The following is a 20,437-nucleotide window of genomic DNA, read 5'->3' as shown; positions in this document are numbered from 1 at the left end:
TCTATTTATAATCGGCAAAAGAGAAATTTTAGTTTAATGAATACGTGTTTAGCCCTCATTCTATTTATTAGAAACCGAATTTTGCGAAGAGCTTGCTAAATTTATATTCAAGGATAAGAAATATTTATATAAAGAATGTTCTGACATATATATGTTAACTTTGTAAATATGTATATTATTATTCAATTAAGGACTAATAAATTTGTAATTTGACCAAAAAAAATTAATAAATGAATTTAACATTTATTAACAAAATTTATAAATTTTTAATTTGATCAAATTATATAGATGATAATATACCCTAGGTGTAAATCATAATAATAAAGTTTTATAGGATTAAGAAATTTTATAGTTTCAAACCTTGATTTAGGTCCGGTGTCATGCCATGAATGGATCTTAGAAATCTAGTCTCAGCAACGGTTCTTGATTCTGTTGAATAATATAATTTAAATGTATAATGTTTTTTTTTAAATTTTGATTAGACTCGTAGAAAATTATTTAATTAAAAGTTATTAGACTAGAATTGAGAGATTATGCTAACATAGTATGGTATTTTAACCCTTGAATATTGTGTTGTAGTAACACCCCAGAGATTCCCAAATCGTTATTAACGACAAAGTTCTCAAATTATTTCCTTTTTCTTAGGAACATAATAAGCATTAGTCTTAATCATAGGTGACGCAAGAGCATATTGGTGAAACAAAATGATCTAATATCGATAGTAATAAAAGAATTTAGATGGTAACTGATGCGGTGGCAAATGTCAAAAGAAAAGATATTCTTAGGGAACGATCTTCAGATTAGTACAGTATTCATCTGTTAAAATACCATACTTTCTTAGTATAAACTTAAACTCTCAATTCTACTCAATAACTTTTAAAATAAATAAATTTAAATGAATCTAATCATAATTTTAAAAACATTATACATTTCAATTTATTTATTCGACAGAATACAACGACCGTGGCAGAGACTAGATTTCAAAATTCCATACATAGCATAACTATAAAATTTGTTAATCCTATAAAACATTTTTTATTATGGTTTGCGCCACCATATAAAATTTGTTTAAAAATAATATACATATCTACGGTAAAATTAGCCAATTTATTTTAATAATTTTTTATATTTAAAATGACTTTTTATATAGCATTAAAAATTTATTAGAACTAATCATGATATAATATAATATTATAACCAAATATTTATAAAATATAATAATTTACAACACAAAGCCTAGGAAAATATCAAATATTAAGAGCTAATATAATACGGTTAAAATATATTATAGCTATATGTACTGGTTGTAAATAACACAATAAAATATAAAGTTAAAATAGTTCTCTAGAATCGGCTAAATTCTTCCCCAAGATTTCTAAGGAGTCCTTGTTTTCTAACATATGTATAGTTTGGAATAATCGTCTCTATTGAACATTTCCAATTATATCATGTGTTTTATAAAATGTTATTGGTCAATTTTTAAGATTAGTTTATATAATATGGTAGATCTATTATTTGGCCAATTTAGGTATCATTTCTATTATTATTACCTACCGCACAAAATATTTATTAATTTTCCACTCAGATTGAACATTTCAAAGGTTTTACCCATAACAACTTTACCCCACGATTATATATATTTGATTACCAGTTAAGCTATAAATTTCCGATGAATTTTTTTATAGTTGTGACTAAGGAACATGTATTCATATTTTTAAATTCTAAGCCCTATAATAAAATAAAATATTTACTAATTTATATCATTTTGGGGGTTAAGAAAGAAAGAAAGAAAGATGGAAAATAAAATGAAATTCGTATCATGATAAAATAAATATTTTATATAAGAAAAAGAAAATTTTGTGATCATTGGTATCCAATGTAAATTAAATTTATATGACGGAAGTATGTATGTATGTGAATAAGATCTATGTTTGTCAAGTAACATTATTTTAACATTTTTTTACATATATTTTACGATTATTTTTATTGAATTTCATTATATTAGTGTCTATTTGTGTAACTGTATATAAAAAATAAGTGCGCTTTTATTTTTATAACCATTTAAGGTGTTAATAATTGTGTTATTACTTTCATATATTTTCAATAATTTCAAAATTTATCGCTATTTTTAAATTTTAATATAAATAAAAAAGAATATGGTTTGAAGCTAATGACAAATGATATGACTATTTTATACCTCTGCACACCTCTGTGAATAATACAATTATTTAGCAAATTATCCAAAGAAAGTGCAATAAAAACATTTCTACTTCCCCATAAGACAATGACTCCATTATTCCCTCTCCCCTCTTAGATCCTATGTCTACCTCACCCCTTCTACCTTCTGCTAATCTTTATTTACAAAAATTAGCCAAGGACTTCTTTTACATTCCAATTAGTATCACCTTATCCCCTTTCTTTATAATTTCGATAGTATCTTAACTACCTTCAATTTCAATAAAGATTTTGCATCACATACTTTGCCGCGTGTTAAAGTGTTTGGTAATTTTGTTATAAATAAGATATCTCACGGCTCCAAACTCGAGCTTGAGTAGTAAAAATTGAATCAAACCGATGAGCCATAAATGGATCAACTTGGTCGTCTATACAGTGACTTGATATTTTATACAACTGTTTTCCTTTTAAAGCCCTCCTTAAAAGGCTACTCTTAATACTAGGTCTTGCACTTCCATTAATAGATCTTTTTCATAATATAAAAGCGTTGCTATATATAGTAAAAAAAAAGAATTAATACTGGCTGAAATTGAAGATCTAACATATTCCTCTAGCTACTCCTATGAACCTAGGCCATGCATTTATGTGATCACATATCATTATTATATTATCTAGAAATTTAACGGTTCTTTAGCACTATAGATGAAAGCCTTCTGCCTGGTCTCTTATACCTTCCCATTAATTTTATGTATAATATACCTATTTTAAAGCCCTTCTTCTTTTTACTTATTCTAATATTGTTTAGGATATTTATTTAGAGATGATATTTTTTGATATAAAATATATCTTAATTAATGCAATTTTTTTTGATTAACAATTACTTTTGAATTGAATTTAAAAAAAAATTAATGTAACCATAAAAATCGAGGTGGCTTGACTATCAATCTGATTGTAATTATATCTTTTTAAAGTAAAATTTAAACGACAGCTGTATAATTCGGATTTTTAATTTGGTCATAAATAATTGTGATGAGATGATTATCTCAAAATTTACAATTATATAGAAATTATTTTTTTATTCTAATGGCAATAACAATTTTTTTTATAGTTGTAAGAAAAGTTTAAATTTTCATATATTTCAAACCTGGATTTATTTCCTCCATACTTATATTTTCGGTGTTTGCCACCGCAGCTAACTATTTCCGGGATAATAGTTGTGATATTGTTATGGTCTATTGAATAAATTGTATTTAAATTTAAAAAATTTTGACAAATCTCGTAGCAAATTTTTTAAATAAAAGCCTTTTAGGTTATAATTGTAAGATTTAACTAACAAAGTATGGTATTTCAACCCATGAATTGGCAACTATAAACGCGACCCAAAGAGCATACTGATAAAACCATATTATCCACAAATAATAAAGATGGTAACTGATGCTGCGTCAAATGGCAAAAGAAAGAGGAGAATGGTCTTCAAAATTTAGTTACAGTTGATGGCATAAAAACGTTGCAGGAATTAATATCCTGATTAAAAAATTGAGAAGTCATTTCTATCCTCAGATTGTGAAATTGTAAATTTATGACAGCCCATATTTTTGATGTTGATAATTCTGATCCATATTTGTAGTATTTCATGGGTCAAAATACCATACTTTGTTAGTATAATCTCTTAATTCTTCTCAATAACTTTTAAATTAAATAATTTTCTACGGTTTATAGTCAAAATTTAAAAAAAAAATATTATACTTTTAAATCATATTATTTAACAGAATTAACGACCGTCCTAGAGAAAAGATGTTAAAAATAAAATTAAAAATTGGTAGGATTGTTATTTGAATAATGTTAATTTAATATGATATGATATTTTATAATACATTAGAATAATTTGAAATAGAAACATATGAATCTTTGATTAATTGTAAATTAAAACTAATTAACTCTAAGTGTATTTTTTTGCTTAATTAGCGATTTTGAGTTTGTGGATTTAGAATTTCATAACTTGTAAGTTTAAGAGATTTGGTCTCATATCTAAAAGATCATAAGCATAAACTAAATAATTTTTTTAATAGAACTGTGGAATTTTTAGAATTTTTCTTCTCTTGGTAATTCTAAATGGATCGTAAATGCTATGAGGGATCAATTTGGAATAAGAAGGTTGGTTTATTAATTAATTATAAATCTAAAAATTTTTAAAATTATAAACTGTCAATATTTTATTTTAAATAATTTTTATGTACCTTTCAAAAATATAAAATAGCTTTTACTAGTTATCTCTGGGGGGCTTGTTAATATAATAAGAATTCAAGGGTTATATTTATTTAAAAGACCATAACAAATCAAAACCTATTATCCCTGAAAAAGTAGCTATGGTGATAAATACCCAAAATGATACAACCGAAATATTTGTACGCAGGAAATACATCCAGGTTCAAATATAAAATTTAAAAAAATAAGCTTTTCTTACACCTAAATAAAAATTAGCAATTTTATATAATTTATTTAGGACAATTTTAAAAGTTAGATAATATAATTTGATCCGAATATTCTTAAATATGTCGAATAATTCCTACGAATTTTATTACGATATTTTGTTTTGTCATTAAACTTTGTATATTAGTTTATACAGAATATATCGTTTTTAACAGAACTACTTAACAGTAAAATATAACAGATACTTAAGGCTAGCAACGAGAAGCAACCTCTAAGTTTAAATTGATATTTACCAGATTACGCATATCAGGCTATGCCAAATACTAACTAAGCTAAATTTATTGGGAATTTAAAATGAAAATAAATATGAGGAAAAAATTTACAACATCATTAAAATGAATAGATTCTTTAAATATAAATGTAATTTAATATTTAAATCGATTATTTTCCCTACCTAATATACGTTTTCCACAAATAGCAATAGTAACGTCCTTATTCAAGCCTAAACAAAATAAATATTCAAAACATTGAATAACTTTATATTTCCTTCAATGCTGCCTCTACCAACCTATCAGTGAACATTTTGCCTCTTATACTTTCTATTTCTAAAAACTTTGATCCATATAATGCCATCACAAAACTTTGAGGCCAAATAATTCTTTTTCTTAAGACAAAATAAACAAATATAAATACTACTATACCCCTCCCTTCTTTCTCTTTTTAATAATTAGATGAGAATTATATATTTTAGCATAAACTATTTTTATTTAACAAAATTAAGTAATATAAATTTTAAAATAAATCTCTTTACAAATCTGTTAAATCAAATAATAATTATATTAAAATTTTAAAAGATATAATTGATAATTAGGCGATACTCTTATACAGTAGCATAGGTTTTATACTAAAATATATCTATAGTTGGACATTATTTTAAAATTTATAATATCTATTCAATTAGAGATAAGAAGCAACGAAAGAATTATAACGTGAAGGATAACTAATGTCCTTCCAACTGACGCATCGAAGCGTGTGAAAAAATGAATTCCGAATTACTTCGAATTGATCGTTGGAAAATAATTCTTCGAAAAAGGATCTAAAACAATTTAAGCCAAATCCCAAGCCGATCCCCCAGACAACAAATTTTAGATTACCTTTTGTATAAATCGCAATTATTATACCGATTTAAAATTTATAAAATATTCCATATATTGTGTTATTATAATTATAATACTAATTAAATATATATAATAGTTTGTAGCCTTTTCTCAATATATTTTAATAAAAATCATATTTTATCATAAAATAGTGTATAATTTATATATCGGGAGAGCAATTTTAGATCCACAGGAAAAATTATCATTTTAAACGAAGTAGCTTCCAAGAATAAAGAAAATTTATTTATTATTTTTAAAAAAAAATAAGGAAAGAAAAATATTATTTTCGGTATAAATTTTGCAAAAGCGGTAAAAATTTTTTTCTTTTTAGACGAATTAGTTGTTTGAATAGATACAATTATTAAAATAAGGAATAATAGAAATTCTAAATATCTGTTTATACAATATACTTAACCTTAATGGCCAAAGTACCATATCTACATCAGTTGTTATTTATTAAATTTTCACATATAAATTTTTTAAATTAAAAAAATTTCGCTTGATTCTCATAGCTCGAAGATTGTACTATAACATATAAAAAAACCTTTTTTTAAAAAAATATTTATTTTTGAGTGTAGATGCCATTGAAGTTCCATAATTTTGACTATTTAAAGTGTACGATTGTTTAAAAAGTACTTTTAAGATGGTTTAATTAGTAGTTTAAACTATTCATCAACAAATTTTACCTCATTCTAAGTGGCAATTTGATTATAACCTCTATTAGAAGATCTTTCAAGCTAAGCTCGGGAAATTTATTAAAAAAATAACGGTCCGAATAAAAAATTTTAAAGGCAAAAATTATTTTGGGCGGGACAATTACTATATGAAAATATCACGGAAAGATCCCCATAAATTTCTTTTTCGTAAAATTTCAAAAGGGAACTGGAGATTAAAATCTCGATATGTATATTTTTTAAATAATTTACAATATTCTCATTTCTTTTGTATAGACGTCTGACTAAAATACCAAATTTATAAAGAATATAGTAAAATCACAAAAAATTAAACAATTCGTTTATGATATGATCCAATTACAAATGCACAAAACGGATAAAAAACTTAGTTACATAGTTAATTTATAAAACGGTTGTTGTAGAAATAGATAGCCAAATAATTATAGATATTAAAATATTGCGATGGCCGGATAATTAGTCTAAAACAAAATTTAATGGTTTAGGCGGACTTTTTGTAAAACTTAAAAAAGCTGACCTAACTTTTCATAATATTTTTACTGACCGGGCTGGGGCAACTTGTGCGAAAATTCTTATCAGGCTAAAGGGGGGTGTGCTTTGCAGAACTCTAACTTCTAATCACCTGAGTAAATTTATGGTGTTTGCTTGGCTACATCTTTCTCTTAAATATTGTCATGTTTTCAAAATATTACATATATACAAATATTTCCATCTCTTAATTTCTGACAATTGCTTAAATGTAATGGTGGAATATGCATAGATAGATAACATCCTTTATTTAAGATTGACACATCTCTAAATGTGCTAACAAAAAAAATGTAGCAGCTGATTGTTATCTTCTGAAAGTTTCATTTGTAATCGGGCAAAACCTTAAAATTTAAAAATAATAAGTTTGGACCTAAAAAAAAATTTTTTATAAACAAAATTTATGCCGGACCGATTTTAAAAATATTTATTTACTGCTCATATTTTCAATTTTCCTTCAAAGCAATTTATAAAATAGAGCCGCTAAAAACTATTCAAAATTAATTAAATTACGGGCCGGACCGAAAAAATGATATTAGGTTTTTTAATCCGGGCCGAACCGAAAAAATGATAAAATTCGGTTTTTTAATCCGGGCCGGACCGAAAAAATAATAAAATTCGGTTTTGTAATCCGGGCGGGACCCCTCTGAGTGATTCTCTGTTTTAAATCCTTAAAAGGTGACAAAATATATTATAATGTTTTAAAAATTATGCGGTTCTATTTTCGATCAAATCTAATTTTATTTTTTTCGACATATATATTTTGTGTACGTTATATAATTTTTATAAATATTTTCTATAAAAAAAAATTGTACTATTTTGGTATAAATATAAATATATAACGAAGCTTCTATTAACATCATATGTTATTTAGGTGTTAATATTTTGTCATTTACTAGAAAAAAAATATTATCAACCAATAGAAAAACGTATACAAATAAATAAATACAAGTTTACAAAATATTGATGTGTGTTGTTTGATGATTAATTTTAAAAAAAGAAATTTAATTTAGAAGTTTTTAAGACTAAAGTCAAAAGATCTAAATCAAAAACAATATGCCAACAGATGTTATATAAAACACCTAACAACGATAACGAATACAAACTTAATATAATGAAAGCACGATTTTAATAAGGAATTTGATTCTGGTAATATTGCAACAGATCGTAAGCCCTGGTACGATAATTGAGGTAGGACCTGTGAATGACCCCTATCATAAATTGAGCGGCCTCCTTCTCCGAAAGGTTGGACGCGAATCGCGACCTGAGTAATTTGATAGTTTGCCCTCTGAAGCACGAAAACCGGGTGTCCAGCATCAGGGAGACCAAGGTGACTACGGCTTCTTCGTAAGGTCTACACACGTTTTCAAAATATGTAGGGGGGAAATGAAATAATATATGTTAAATATACATTTTTTAGACCCTAATAAGATGGTGATAGTGTGATAAATAAGTAGGCAAACATATTGCAGTAAATAATGAACTAGAATAGATTTTTAGATAAATGCTTAAACTCAATTTCCAGGTTTATTCCTTAAGATTTTGTATAAATTGAAGGACATATTAACCTGAAAGCGAGGAATCCTTTGACGCAAAGTTCCGTGAACCATTGAAAGCCGCCGGCCTCCATCTTTCCCCCCATTATCATGACCATCTCATCCGTCAATTTGATGTCAGGTTCGAACCCCAAGTTGCCACCAGGGGAACTCTCGAACAAAAACCCAAAATCTTAATTACCAATCAACAAAAAAAATTGATAAAAATAAGTTTGTGAATGTATTCGGGACTCATAAAACATGGGAAAATATGATTGACAATTAAATATGACAACTGGCGATTCATAAATTAAATTTTTAGGTGATTTTAAAATCTAATTTGAAGAAAACAAATATAAATGACATTATAAATAAGGTAATATTTAGCAGTAGGTTTCTTAAATTAAATATTGATCGGATTGGATTATGATTCCTTATTGAATTCGTCATTTGATTCAAGTAATTGGATGTAGTAGACGCCATTGAAGAACATTTCTTTCTTTCAATTGGAGAAATGTATGTACACTCATTAAGACTGTCCTATTGTTTAAACCAGAGTTTGGAACCCTAAAAACTAAATCCTTCCAAAAAAAAATCACGTAAATAAAACTAATATATTATTTTGTTATTTAACATCTTCATTAACAAAAACTAATATATTATTTTGTTATTTAACATCTTCATTAACACTATTTCAAACATAATTCACTATATAATAATAATAAAAATAAATTCTTTAACTAAAACCATACCAGAGTATTCTAGACCATAGGTGATAACGAGTCAAAAATTGAGCGTTGCAAAAATAATTTGAGAAATTGTTGGATATTTTGAAGTGTTGGACATTAAAAAAATTATCGTCTGCTTAGTAATTGTATTAATTCTCATATTTTAAAGTAAATAAATGTATAATATATTTAAAACTACCTTGTATAATTTATAACTAAGAAAATTTTCTATCGTCTGTTTAGTAATTGTAATTATTCTCATATTTTAAAGTAAGTAAATGTATTATATAAATAATATATTTAAAACTATCTTGTATAATTTATGACTAAGAAATTTTTTATCGTCTGCTTAGTAATTGTATTTATTCTCATATTTTAAAGTAAGTAAATGTATTATATAATATATTTAAAACTATCTTGTATAATTTATAACTAAGAAAGTTTTTTATCGTCTGCTTAGTAATTGTATTTATTCTCATATTTTAAAGTAAGTAAATGTATTATATAATATATTTAAAACTATCTTGTATAATTTATAACTAAGAAAATTTTTTATCGTCTGCTTAGTAATTGTATTTATTCTCATATTTTATTTAAATCTTGTATAATTTATAACTAAGAAAATTTTTTATCGTCTGCTTAGTAATTGTATTTATTCTCATATTTAAAGTAAGTAAATGTATATATATGTATATACAATATAATAAAAAATTTTTATCGTCTGCTTAGTAATCGTATTAATTCTCATATTTCAAAGTAAATAAACTACCTTGTATAATTTATAACTAAGAAAATTTTATCGTCTGTCCGCCTCTAATATTAAAGTAGTTAGTAATGTGTGATTATTTCGGCTTTAAATCATTTTTTGAGCGCATTTTTAATTTAAAAATCTGATTTTACCGGAAATGTATTTCAGCATGTTTAGGATACCTATCCTACGAATTCCAGAAATGCGATTAACTTTTCGACTTAATATTATTTGTATTGGTTTTCCATATATTTACTATATTAAATTATAAATGATATTGTCTAAAATTCATAAGAGATAGGTATTATAAAGGTAAAATCAGATTTTTAAATTTTTTTTATATAAACGTGCATCAAAAAGTTGAAAAAATAACACATTGCGGCTAACATATATATATTTTTTAAGCTACCGTGATTCATAAGTTATAAATTTATAGCCTTTATTTTTTTTTATGTCTACTATACATTTGAGATTGCCAAGACTCTAACTTATTCTATCGTTACAATTCATTTAAAATATATTTATGGTGGAATGTGTGAGAGATTTGTTAATAAAGTTTGTTGACTTTTGTAATTGAACTTCAACTGTTGTAAAAAATTTAATACACAATATATTGCTAATCCTAGTAGGCCATAGGGGAGATTGAGAGAACCAATAGAAGTGGAAAGGCAAGAGGAGATGAATATAAAATGTTTTTTTAACTAACTTTATATGATTATTATTTGTTTATTTTATAACCTATGTGAATGATATGGCCACCGATGTCAATCATTATGTTCCCATTGTGTCTGTCTTTGATTTGCAACAAAAATAGTATGACACTATACCCGGCCATGCTTCTGATAAAATTTTGCCGCGCCTATTAAATATATTTAAAATTTTGTTTTAATTCGATTGGATTATATTAAAACACTCATTATGTAAATTCCTGCATTCTGGGTTCTTATTAGATATTATGAAAGAAATATTTTAAAAAATACACGGTGATGTTTCGAACAAATAATTCAAACCTAAATTTTAAACGCCACAATTATTTCATAATCTAATTTTAAAGATCTGCAAAAGTAGGCAGGTCCGGACTGAACGGGATTATGGCCGGGCCTATTTTTTCGGGCGGTGCCTTGTCTCAGTTCTCTAATAAGTACTATATACATGAATGGAATATGGATATAGGGGAAATGAGATGTTTCAAAACTTTAAAAAAAACACCCGGTTATAAATAATTAAGGTTTTAAACATTTGCTTTAAAAAACACCCACCATTGAAGCATAATCTTGAATTCGCTAAGGCCCTAAGACATATATTATGCCGCCTAAATAAAAAAAAATAACCATAATTGCTAGTTATCAACATCTATTGCATTCAAGTCATAATCTTACCTCATCAAATACTCCATTTAATTTATCAGAAACCTTTCTACTTAATTTTTGTTTCTTATTTATTCTTCCTTTCTCTCAAACTCAATATTTCTTTCCTTTCTGACCCCAAACCCTTCTACTGTTGATTTTAATAAAGATCACGTGCTTCTCTAATTGATCTCTATTTTAGATGTCCAATACCGATACCCACCCTATTTTGGCGCCCTTTTCCTAGACTTTTTAATATATCTTTTTTATGTTCGGTCATTATCGTCGACCTTTTGAAAAGCCGTAGAATTTTCGTCGCCGTATTTCTTGAGGAAATATTCGTAAAGCCCAATGTCGGTTTGCCTGCCCAGCTGATCGCGGCTCTTTGAGTCCGGCACGCACTCGATAACGCCGCAACCGGAATCGGTGGCAACGACCCTATAAGGAAACAGAAACAAATCCAAGCCGACCGAAACGCAAACATTTTTGAAAAGCGTTATGATTTGCAGAGCTAACATGTCCTGGGAAAAGTAAATGTTTGAGAAAAAAAAAATCATGTTAGAGTCATAAAAAAATGAAAATCTAATTTTAAGTTGGCAAAGTTTCTTGGTGATTGAATTAAAGTCTCAAAGACTTTCGAGGATTCCAATAACTTAAGGTTCATTTTATTATTAATGACGATTATTGTAGAAAGCCATTCAAGCACCGACTCAGGAATAATCATGAATTCAATCCCAGATCTCGTAAAATCATATTGTTATATATAACCACAAATCTAGATTAAAATTCTAATACCAGGGCATTAAAAAAATTTCTACTCCATTTTTACCTGCCTAACATCATCCCCCACTTTGAAAATAGCGGCCTGCCAATAAACGGGAAACGCCGAAGAAGCCGGAAGTAGAGGCGCCAAGGATTGCCTTCTTTTATTTTTACTTTTACTATACGTGTTACTGTCCTTTGTTCGTATTTTAATCAAAAAAAAAATTGTATAAATGTGAGTGGGCAATATGTGTAATATCCGAAAGGTATAGGTTAGGTATTTTATTTCCTAATTCTAGGAATTAAGCAACTACTTATCTCAAGAAAGCCAGGGGACAAATAGTACATCTTAAAATTCTAAAACATAAGTGGGCAAGGAAGACCGTGTCAAATAGACTTTAGCGTAAAAATAGGACAAATAAAGGAAACTTTGTTATTGTTAGAATTATCGGACGAAGTATCGGACTCCGTATCCTCGTTACCTTTAGGAACGGAAGTCGAAATGTCATTGGCCTCTTGTTCAGCTAAAACGAGCGAGGCCGTAGCCAATTTCTCCAATTCCTTGATACCGCACCTTTGTACCTTGAAACGGGCTAGGTAGGGGGCTTTAGCGGCGCTTTGGAAAATAGAAACGAAATATAGAAAGTTATATAAAGAATTCAAAAAAACTTTTTTAAACATCCGTTATTGGTGGATGTTTATTCTTCCGCCCTCTCGTAAAAGATAGGACGCCTTAAATAGAGTGTTGCGCGATATCGTTTCTAAAAACTTGCATATTTTTGAATGTTCGCGCATTAACATATTTTTTTTTACCGTCTGCTTACGACGAGTTTAGTCATATATTTTTTTCGAATAATTTTCATTTTTTTAAAAAGTAAAGGGTACTAATTAAACTATAAATATATATTATTCACTCAAAACTACTTAAAAAAATAACTTTATATTCACTCTCGTCTAATTATCTTACGCTTTGTGAATCAATTTAATCATGTGAAGTAGAGATTTAAAAAAAAAAACATCACCATCCTCTAAATTGACTAAAAATTTGAATGTTAAATAAGGGTCTTTGCTAAAGACAATAAATTTAGCCTTTTATGGGCCTATTGCTTCTAGGTATCCAAGCTCACAACACTGGTTCCACCCATCATTAGTTCCTTCTAGATTACAAATTACACCGTCGTCAATAATATTGATACTAACAATAATTCTGCGTCAAATACCTCAAGTTTGTTATCAAACCATTTAAATCCTGCCCAGTCCAGTATTATATACCGTAACACTTATCTGATTACAGGCTAGTCAAATATAATTCTCGCGCAACACTTTCCAAATATCTTACCCGGAATTCCTAGGGGTACATGGCCAACAGTTCAAATCCTTTTTGGAGATATTATCAAATCTATAATGATTGACAAAAAATAATATTTTAGCGAATATTGTTTCATATTTTATTTCATGTTCTTATAAGTAGCAAAGAATAAAGATTTCCCACTGTCAAAGGTCATTAAGGACAATCTCTTAAATAACAGATCTGACTTAAAACAAACACACAGAAAATATTCAACTTAAAAAAAAATATGAAAATTTGGCAAAACTCATTTAAAAAAAATTTTTTAGTAGTAAGGCTGCTATACGTTGTTTTTCCAGAAAAGATTTGGTAGCTCCTGATTCTGATGAAGTGTATGAAGAATGACAAGCGTCCTGCAAGAACAAATATTGATCAGTTTTAATCCATAAAGATGGCTAAAGGCCTCAAGCAAAACTATAAGATCCCTTCTTACATGCTTTGAGTTTAGTTTTTCAGTGGCAACCAGGTCTGCGGTAAAAATATCTCAACCATATAAATGTCAAAGATGCGGAACACAAGTAGATTAAAAGGCAAGCCTCTCCATTGTTTGTTTAATAGATATAAAACATTAAGGCATAAAAAAATTAATAAAATATTGCAAAGTTCATTATTTAAAACCAATGTTCCCTCACATCTAGAACCGCTAGATACATAATTCACGACCTGATGGACATACTCTAATTCCCTGAAATATTGGGAAAAATATGTATTAGCATTTTTTAGTGTACAGATATTTTTGCCCCCCCCCCCTCTTACCTCAAGGTTCTAGGTATTTCCGAGAATAGAAAATCACACAAATATTAACATCTATCCGAAAACAATATATCCATACCAATCGTGGAATCAACAAACTGTTCATTCGGAAAATGGGCCAAATTCCTAGTCAAACAAATCAGTCAAAAGAGCCATAAAACAACAATTTCGAAGGTCTTTTAGAAATTTAAATTCTTTAAAGATTCCTGGCCGTGGCCAGTTGTAGTTGTTTTTTCTAATGTTTATTTTTTAATATATAGTTTGCAAGTTTTTTTACTTTATATAATATGAAAATAAATAATTTTAAATTCCAAAAAAATTATATTCCAACACTAACCAACCAGTATATTTTTTAATATACCAAAGGCTCAATATTTTCACTGGTATGGCTTTATATTTCCAATGACACGATAATACTACCTAGACTAGATTCATAAATATATTTAACGTTAACACAAAAATCGTTCTATTTCTTTCCTTACCTCTCCAATATATGAGAAATTCGTGAAAATGAGACAATTTTTTTTAAATGGACACCTTATTTTTCGTTTATTTTTTTTTAACATTATACATGGATATAAAAGCGATAATTGCTCAATATTAAGTGGATTCATGTTATGTCTCTCTTTCAGAGTCAATCAAATCTAACCCTTCCATCAAAAAAAATTAATAGAATAAGGTTAAATATAATTTATAAAGAAAAAAAACCTCTGCATAGGGGTAGCAGAATCGTAATCGATATCGATTATATAAGCTTCGGGGTTGGAGGGTAAATAACAGCCGGGCTTCGTTTTGATTTTTTTCAGGGCTTTGAGGCAGGCTTCTTTCCTTTCCTTACCCTTCGGGTAGGGCCTTATGACGGCGGATACGTTAGTTATTTGCGTGAAAAATTGAAATTCCCGTTCGTAGAAGGGCTTGGAAGATGCCGAAAAATGCTCGGTCATTTGAAACATTATGTAATCGAGTTTGTCGAACAGGGCATCTGTTCGTTGTATGAAAAATTCGTTTATCACAAAAATAGACCAAAATTTTGGGGTTTATAAAGAGCCTTACGAGAGTAGGCCCGTTGTAAGTGCTGTAATACAAACATTGTAAATCTCATCGGACATACAGATATGCACATTTCACATTTTAAAGAAGCAACGAAAATAAGGAATAAAAAGGGAAGGGAAAAAATGATATAGAATAATTTAATGTAAAACCATCTTTAATTTTGCTATCTTCGTCCATATACTGGTTGGTTTTCATATTCCACATGAGTTGATGGGCCAACAGCTGGCTCTTCTGAGCGATGGAAATAAGGAATTGAGATACGTATCCGATCGAATCGTATCTGACCGCTTGAACTATTTGAGGGATGTAGAATATGAGCACTTCCTGATAAATAGTTATAATGATTGAAATAGATAGCATTATTCTTAAAAAAATATATATTTAAGATTACCGGTGGATAACTTGAAAGCACCTTGATCGCGTATTGAACTATGAGGGGATGGTAGGGGTATATTCGATTACATAGAAATGATAAGGCTATGGTGGGAGGGGTGGAGGAGGTGTCCCAATTCATTATGCTCGACAATTCCTTGATATCGTTTTCGACTCTGGATGGAGTTATCAGCATGACTATGGCCTCCGGAATGTGAGAAAAACCGTTGGGGTTGTTCAGGACTAGTTTAGAGACCTCTTCGAACAGGGCTTTGCTATTCGTAAACCTGAAGAGAATTGTGAATATTTCCATTTAAATAAAACTTCACGGCCAGCCTTGGAAATTAACTAATAAAAAAAAACGAGGTTTATTAAATAAAACAAATATAAACGATCATCCATTCCTGAAGAGACGAGATTCATTACTTAAAAATATTCCAATTATTATTATTATTGATCATGTGTTTAAGATTGTTTATTGAAATAGTTTCGAGAAATTCCGAAATCTTTAGTGCAGTGTCTTAGCATTGACCTGACTCCCGTGAACATTTTTAGGTCACAATCCTGCACAAAAACAATCCCATTCCATTTAAAACCTATTTATTATATTCCAGTGTTCATCAACGAATTATAATTTAACAATCAATTTTTATAGCCAACGGCGACCAATTAATTATGGGACAAAATAACCTGTTTTTTTTTTCTTGATTCAAATATATGAAGATAGTTTATTTGAAAAAAAGACACCAAATACAAACCTCAAGGGCAAATATACAGCGAGGCTTGGGCTGATACTCCAAGCTAATTTGGCCATTTCTCTCCAAGTTTTGTCGGAGACGGTTTGAGATTTCCAAGAAACAATGGTGTCCTCGTTGGGTAGCACCTTGTTGACGTTACTCAGGGGATTTAGCCATGTGCAAAATCGCTCTATCTCGTTGGCCTGGGAAGTCATATATGTATGGAGCAAAAAAGATATTTAAACACATTACTACACACTAATGGATGAACCTACTGTAAGTCACGTATAAAAGATGAGGGTTTTTTTTGACTGATTAAAAACTTCTCCTTACATTATATGGGCAAAAATGAGGTGGGGGAAAGTGATAACGGATGGAATGGGAATAATGGCCTTATAAGCAGCGATATCCAAGCCCGTTAAAAATTAGAAGAGGGATCAGAAGGGAAATTGGTTATCTCTTTTTTTTCGTTCATTCTTTCCTTCCTTGTTAAAAATAAATAAATTACCAATAAGGTTAACAGGAGATTGCGTTTCTTCATGAATTCCTTCGTTATTTCCGATTCTTGATTTTCCGGATTGCCCACTACTTTGAGGCCTTTGACTTTGCCTTGAGACGTTTTAGTTGATGACATTGTACCCAACCCTAAAGAGTTGACGGGCAAAGTCTATTATTTTCGAATTCAATCAATTATTAAATTAAAGAACAAGGATGGTTAAGATAAGATATAAATCATATTTGTCTCATAATCACGTGGTACTTGTCATGCCTAAATTAAGTAAGTTTAAGCTCCAAATAATTCTAATTTTTTTAACTCTAAAAAAAATAATTGGTTAGAAAGATTGATCGATTCTCAGATAATTATAGCAATATATTATGTAACTAAATATATATATATAAATTAACATTTCCGGGATAAATATTTGCATTGGGCATGAATTGGGAGTATGGTTCGTATTCATCTATCCATTCAAAATAACAAATAAAATGTATTAATTTAAATTTTTCTAAACATTAAAATTTACATAAATTATTTATTTCTATTTTATTTGGCTTTAAATTTCACTTATTGAAATTATCTTAGTAGACCTTTTGGCTAATTTATGTTAATTTATTGTGCTATTTAATAAGCGGAAAAAGGTCCTCTAAAGCGCGGGTTACGATTGATTGCGACGCTGAAATCTCTGTCCTTTAAGTCAGAATCCATTTTATGATATATTTTTTGGTCACTGGGGCCTCAGTCATGAGCTCGGGTAAAGGGAGGGGTCTAGCGGGCTCTGACGTGCCAAGCAGAAAGAGGAACAATTAAATGATTGAACATCGAAATTATATTTGTATTATTTGGGTTTCATTTTGAAATCGCGGCGCGTTATATTTCTATCATGATTCCATTTATTGCTAAATCAACTTTACCACTCACTGTTGATTTAGGTCTACGCCTTCTTTTCGAGATCCGCTATCCAGATCATCTGATTCAACTATTTAAATTTTGCTTTTTTTTTTAAGGTTTAATCCAATTTCATCAAAATTTAGTAATGGTAGCCGTTTTTATTAAATAGCTAAAGCTTAATTTTCATTCTTAGATATTTTATATTTGTGGTTTTTGGCTATTTTCAAGTTTCCGTTAATTCCCCTGTTATATTTATCGCGTCTGAAATTTCAAGGAGGGCTAGATAACCCTGGGGCGTGGTCAAACACTTTAATCTCATTTTAAATAAATTATGCTAGAATTTTAAATATGTCATAATGAAGTCATATTTATCGCGCGTAGTTTAATTAAAATATATTCATTTAAATGCAAACTTAAATTTTGCGTGTCTATTTAGGAATGGTTGAAGGCAAAATTTCCCGCTTCCAGCACTAGCTCTACTAATTTGGAAGATAATTCAATATCATTAAAACACTTCTTCAGTCTAAACGGTTTTACTTAAATAATTTTCTAGTGCATACACCACCATTGTGTGTGGAGGGATCAAATATCGTTTTCGCAATTTTACAAAAGGAACGTCAAAAATTATAAGATTATGAATGAAAGTTGGCTTTACCTTTAACGTAAGGCGAGGAAATGTTTTTCAGGTATTTTTTTTCGGTGACAATGTGTTGCCAAAATTTGAGAAGAACTAAGGTATCGTCCTTCAGGTGAAGATTGGATTGCACGGGACATTGTGGTACGGTGCTATATAAAAAAAATTTTTGATAAATATTATGGTTTAAAGATATCTAATTTCATCGAGAATCAGCGCCTAAAATCATTGAGCAAGGATTAAAAAAAATGATAACATAATTTTACGCGTTTCGTTTAATATCTAAAAAACCATCTCATTTCCTACGGAGACATAAAAATTTTTATAATCTAGCACATAGGTATATTTATAGCAAGAAAGAAAGAAAGAAAGAAAGAAAGAAAGAAAGAAAGAAAGAAAGAAAGAAAGAAAATGAACCGTTATAATTTTTCGGAACAATCGTAATCGAACTGCTATACTAAAAACTCGAAAGAAGGTAATCAAACAGTTATAACTATTTAATAACCGTTTTAACCCGGTCCGGCTAATAACGGTTTTGTTTTTAAATTTAAAATTGTTATATAAATGGTTGGCATAGTTTAAAATATATTTATATGTTGGTTATGCTACGTGGTGGTACTTAATTTCGTGTTTTATTTGATTGCAAACTAATGTAGCAATATAAATTTGTTCTTTAATAACCCGAAACGGAATTAAATCGTGTTAAAATTTCAAACTAAGATAACGGTTCGTCACCGTGATCATGAGTGAATCGTAGTAATCATGTTACCAGAAGTAATCAAAAGCCGTAGCGTAGACAGCGGCTCTGAGTTCCAAATCCCTCACTTCCCTGATCCTGGCTATGAGTTGATTAGCCGGGCCAGCCGCGGATGACGTATTTTGAATCCTCGCGCAAGCCGATAGGGCTAAGCGAAAACGGCAATTAACGGCCGTTATATGGCGCGTCATGATCGGGTGCGGAGATCCTACCAGGTCCGGGAAGGTCAAGGCTGAGCGGAGCAGAAAGGAGTAAAAGATGGAGTCAACGTCGCAAGTCGCCCCGTACTTGGCCACCTCGGCCCTTTGGTACACAAACTTTGAGTATAGTAAAAAATAAAAATATAAAATTTATTCTTGTAGCGCGTGAAGCATGCATATATATTAGGAAAATTGATTGTTCCATTATTCTTCCTTTTCCCTATATTTTTGTTTTCCCATCCATTCCTTCATTAATCATTCAGAAGATATCATTTTTTGACATAAAACTTACATTTTAAATCTATACCTAAAACTGTATTTTTTTAACTCGTACAATCCGTTAGCTTTAATCTATATGTTTAGACGTAAGGGTAAAAAAAATGTAAATTTTGGAAAAACTAAATAACTCCTATCCAAATATATTACCGCTTTCGTTCTATTTTGTATTTTAAAAATATTCTTTCGATCCTTAACATTACTTTCTCCACAATTTGCCCGTCGTTATCATATGTTTCTCAAATCTAGGAACTTTAATTTAAAGGTAAGCAAAGAACACGTTCTGATTCACCACCGAGAGTATATATATAATTCTACCATTATCCATGTCGATGAGATTGACATATAAACCCGCTAACAAAATTATCTTATATTGCGCACACACCGGAGCCTAGAAAACTCTTCAGAAGACGTTTCGTTTTATTAGTTGCAGCTTTTTATTTAATAAAAGGTTAACTAAGCTCTTATTTCAATAACCCCCACTGGTCTTGTGACAGTAGAAGAACATAGCTGATATTTTTCACCCTAGCTTCAAGTTGAATTGGCCATATATTAATTTGATTTAATCCAAAGGGCAATTAGACTTAAAATACATATCAAACCAGGTTACTCTAGCTAGATCAAAAACACCACCTACAATAGATTTTTTAATTGAAATATATAATAATTCTATTGAATATTCTCTAGACTTTAAATCTAAAAATACACAAATAAATGTTTTTATGTTTTTTATAAAAAAAATTCTATTCAATTTTAATACTGAAATTGACCTCAATTGCTAGCATTGAACGATTATTTATGGTAAAACCTATACTGATC

The 20,437-nt window shown here is 29.1% G+C and overlaps 1 protein-coding gene across 6 annotated transcripts in view; it reads right to left on the bottom strand.

The window, feature by feature from the left end:
• Nucleotides 1-7,887: 7,887 nt before the first annotated feature.
• LOC135930006 (phosphatidylinositol 4-kinase alpha-like) overlaps nucleotides 7,888-20,437 on the bottom strand; it is a 36,869-nt gene continuing 24,319 nt past the window's right edge. For 2 of the 6 annotated variants that reach the window (XM_065466764.1, XM_065466765.1), the window contains 14 exons: nucleotides 19,155-19,459; nucleotides 18,407-18,537; nucleotides 17,268-17,323; nucleotides 16,870-17,028; nucleotides 16,383-16,564; nucleotides 15,644-15,911; nucleotides 15,402-15,576; nucleotides 14,908-15,181; nucleotides 12,528-12,714; nucleotides 12,166-12,294; nucleotides 11,627-11,857; nucleotides 10,729-10,849; nucleotides 8,548-8,707; nucleotides 7,888-8,333 (listed from right to left, as the gene is read on the bottom strand). In XM_065466764.1, the coding sequence (XP_065322836.1) occupies nucleotides 8,108-8,333; nucleotides 8,548-8,707; nucleotides 10,729-10,849; nucleotides 11,627-11,857; nucleotides 12,166-12,294; nucleotides 12,528-12,714; nucleotides 14,908-15,181; nucleotides 15,402-15,576; nucleotides 15,644-15,911; nucleotides 16,383-16,564; nucleotides 16,870-17,028; nucleotides 17,268-17,323; nucleotides 18,407-18,537; nucleotides 19,155-19,459 (2,604 nt within the window). In that variant the 3' untranslated portion in view covers nucleotides 7,888-8,107. Of the gene's footprint in view, nucleotides 8,334-8,547; nucleotides 8,708-10,728; nucleotides 10,850-11,626; nucleotides 11,858-12,165; nucleotides 12,295-12,527; nucleotides 12,715-14,907; nucleotides 15,182-15,401; nucleotides 15,577-15,643; nucleotides 15,912-16,382; nucleotides 16,565-16,869; nucleotides 17,029-17,267; nucleotides 17,324-18,406; nucleotides 18,538-19,154; nucleotides 19,460-20,437 lie in introns of those variants that run through there. The other 4 variants (XM_065466768.1, XM_065466769.1, XM_065466767.1 and 1 more) reach the window with 3 other exon arrangements.

This window comes from Gordionus sp. m RMFG-2023, chromosome 5, assembly GCF_954871325.1.
Source record: "Gordionus sp. m RMFG-2023 chromosome 5, tfGorSpeb1-WG-v2, whole genome shotgun sequence".
In the NCBI taxonomy this organism is placed as follows: domain Eukaryota; kingdom Metazoa; phylum Nematomorpha; class Gordioida; order Chordodea; family Parachordodidae; genus Gordionus; species Gordionus sp. m RMFG-2023.
This window is presented reverse-complemented; position numbering and strand designations above follow the sequence as displayed.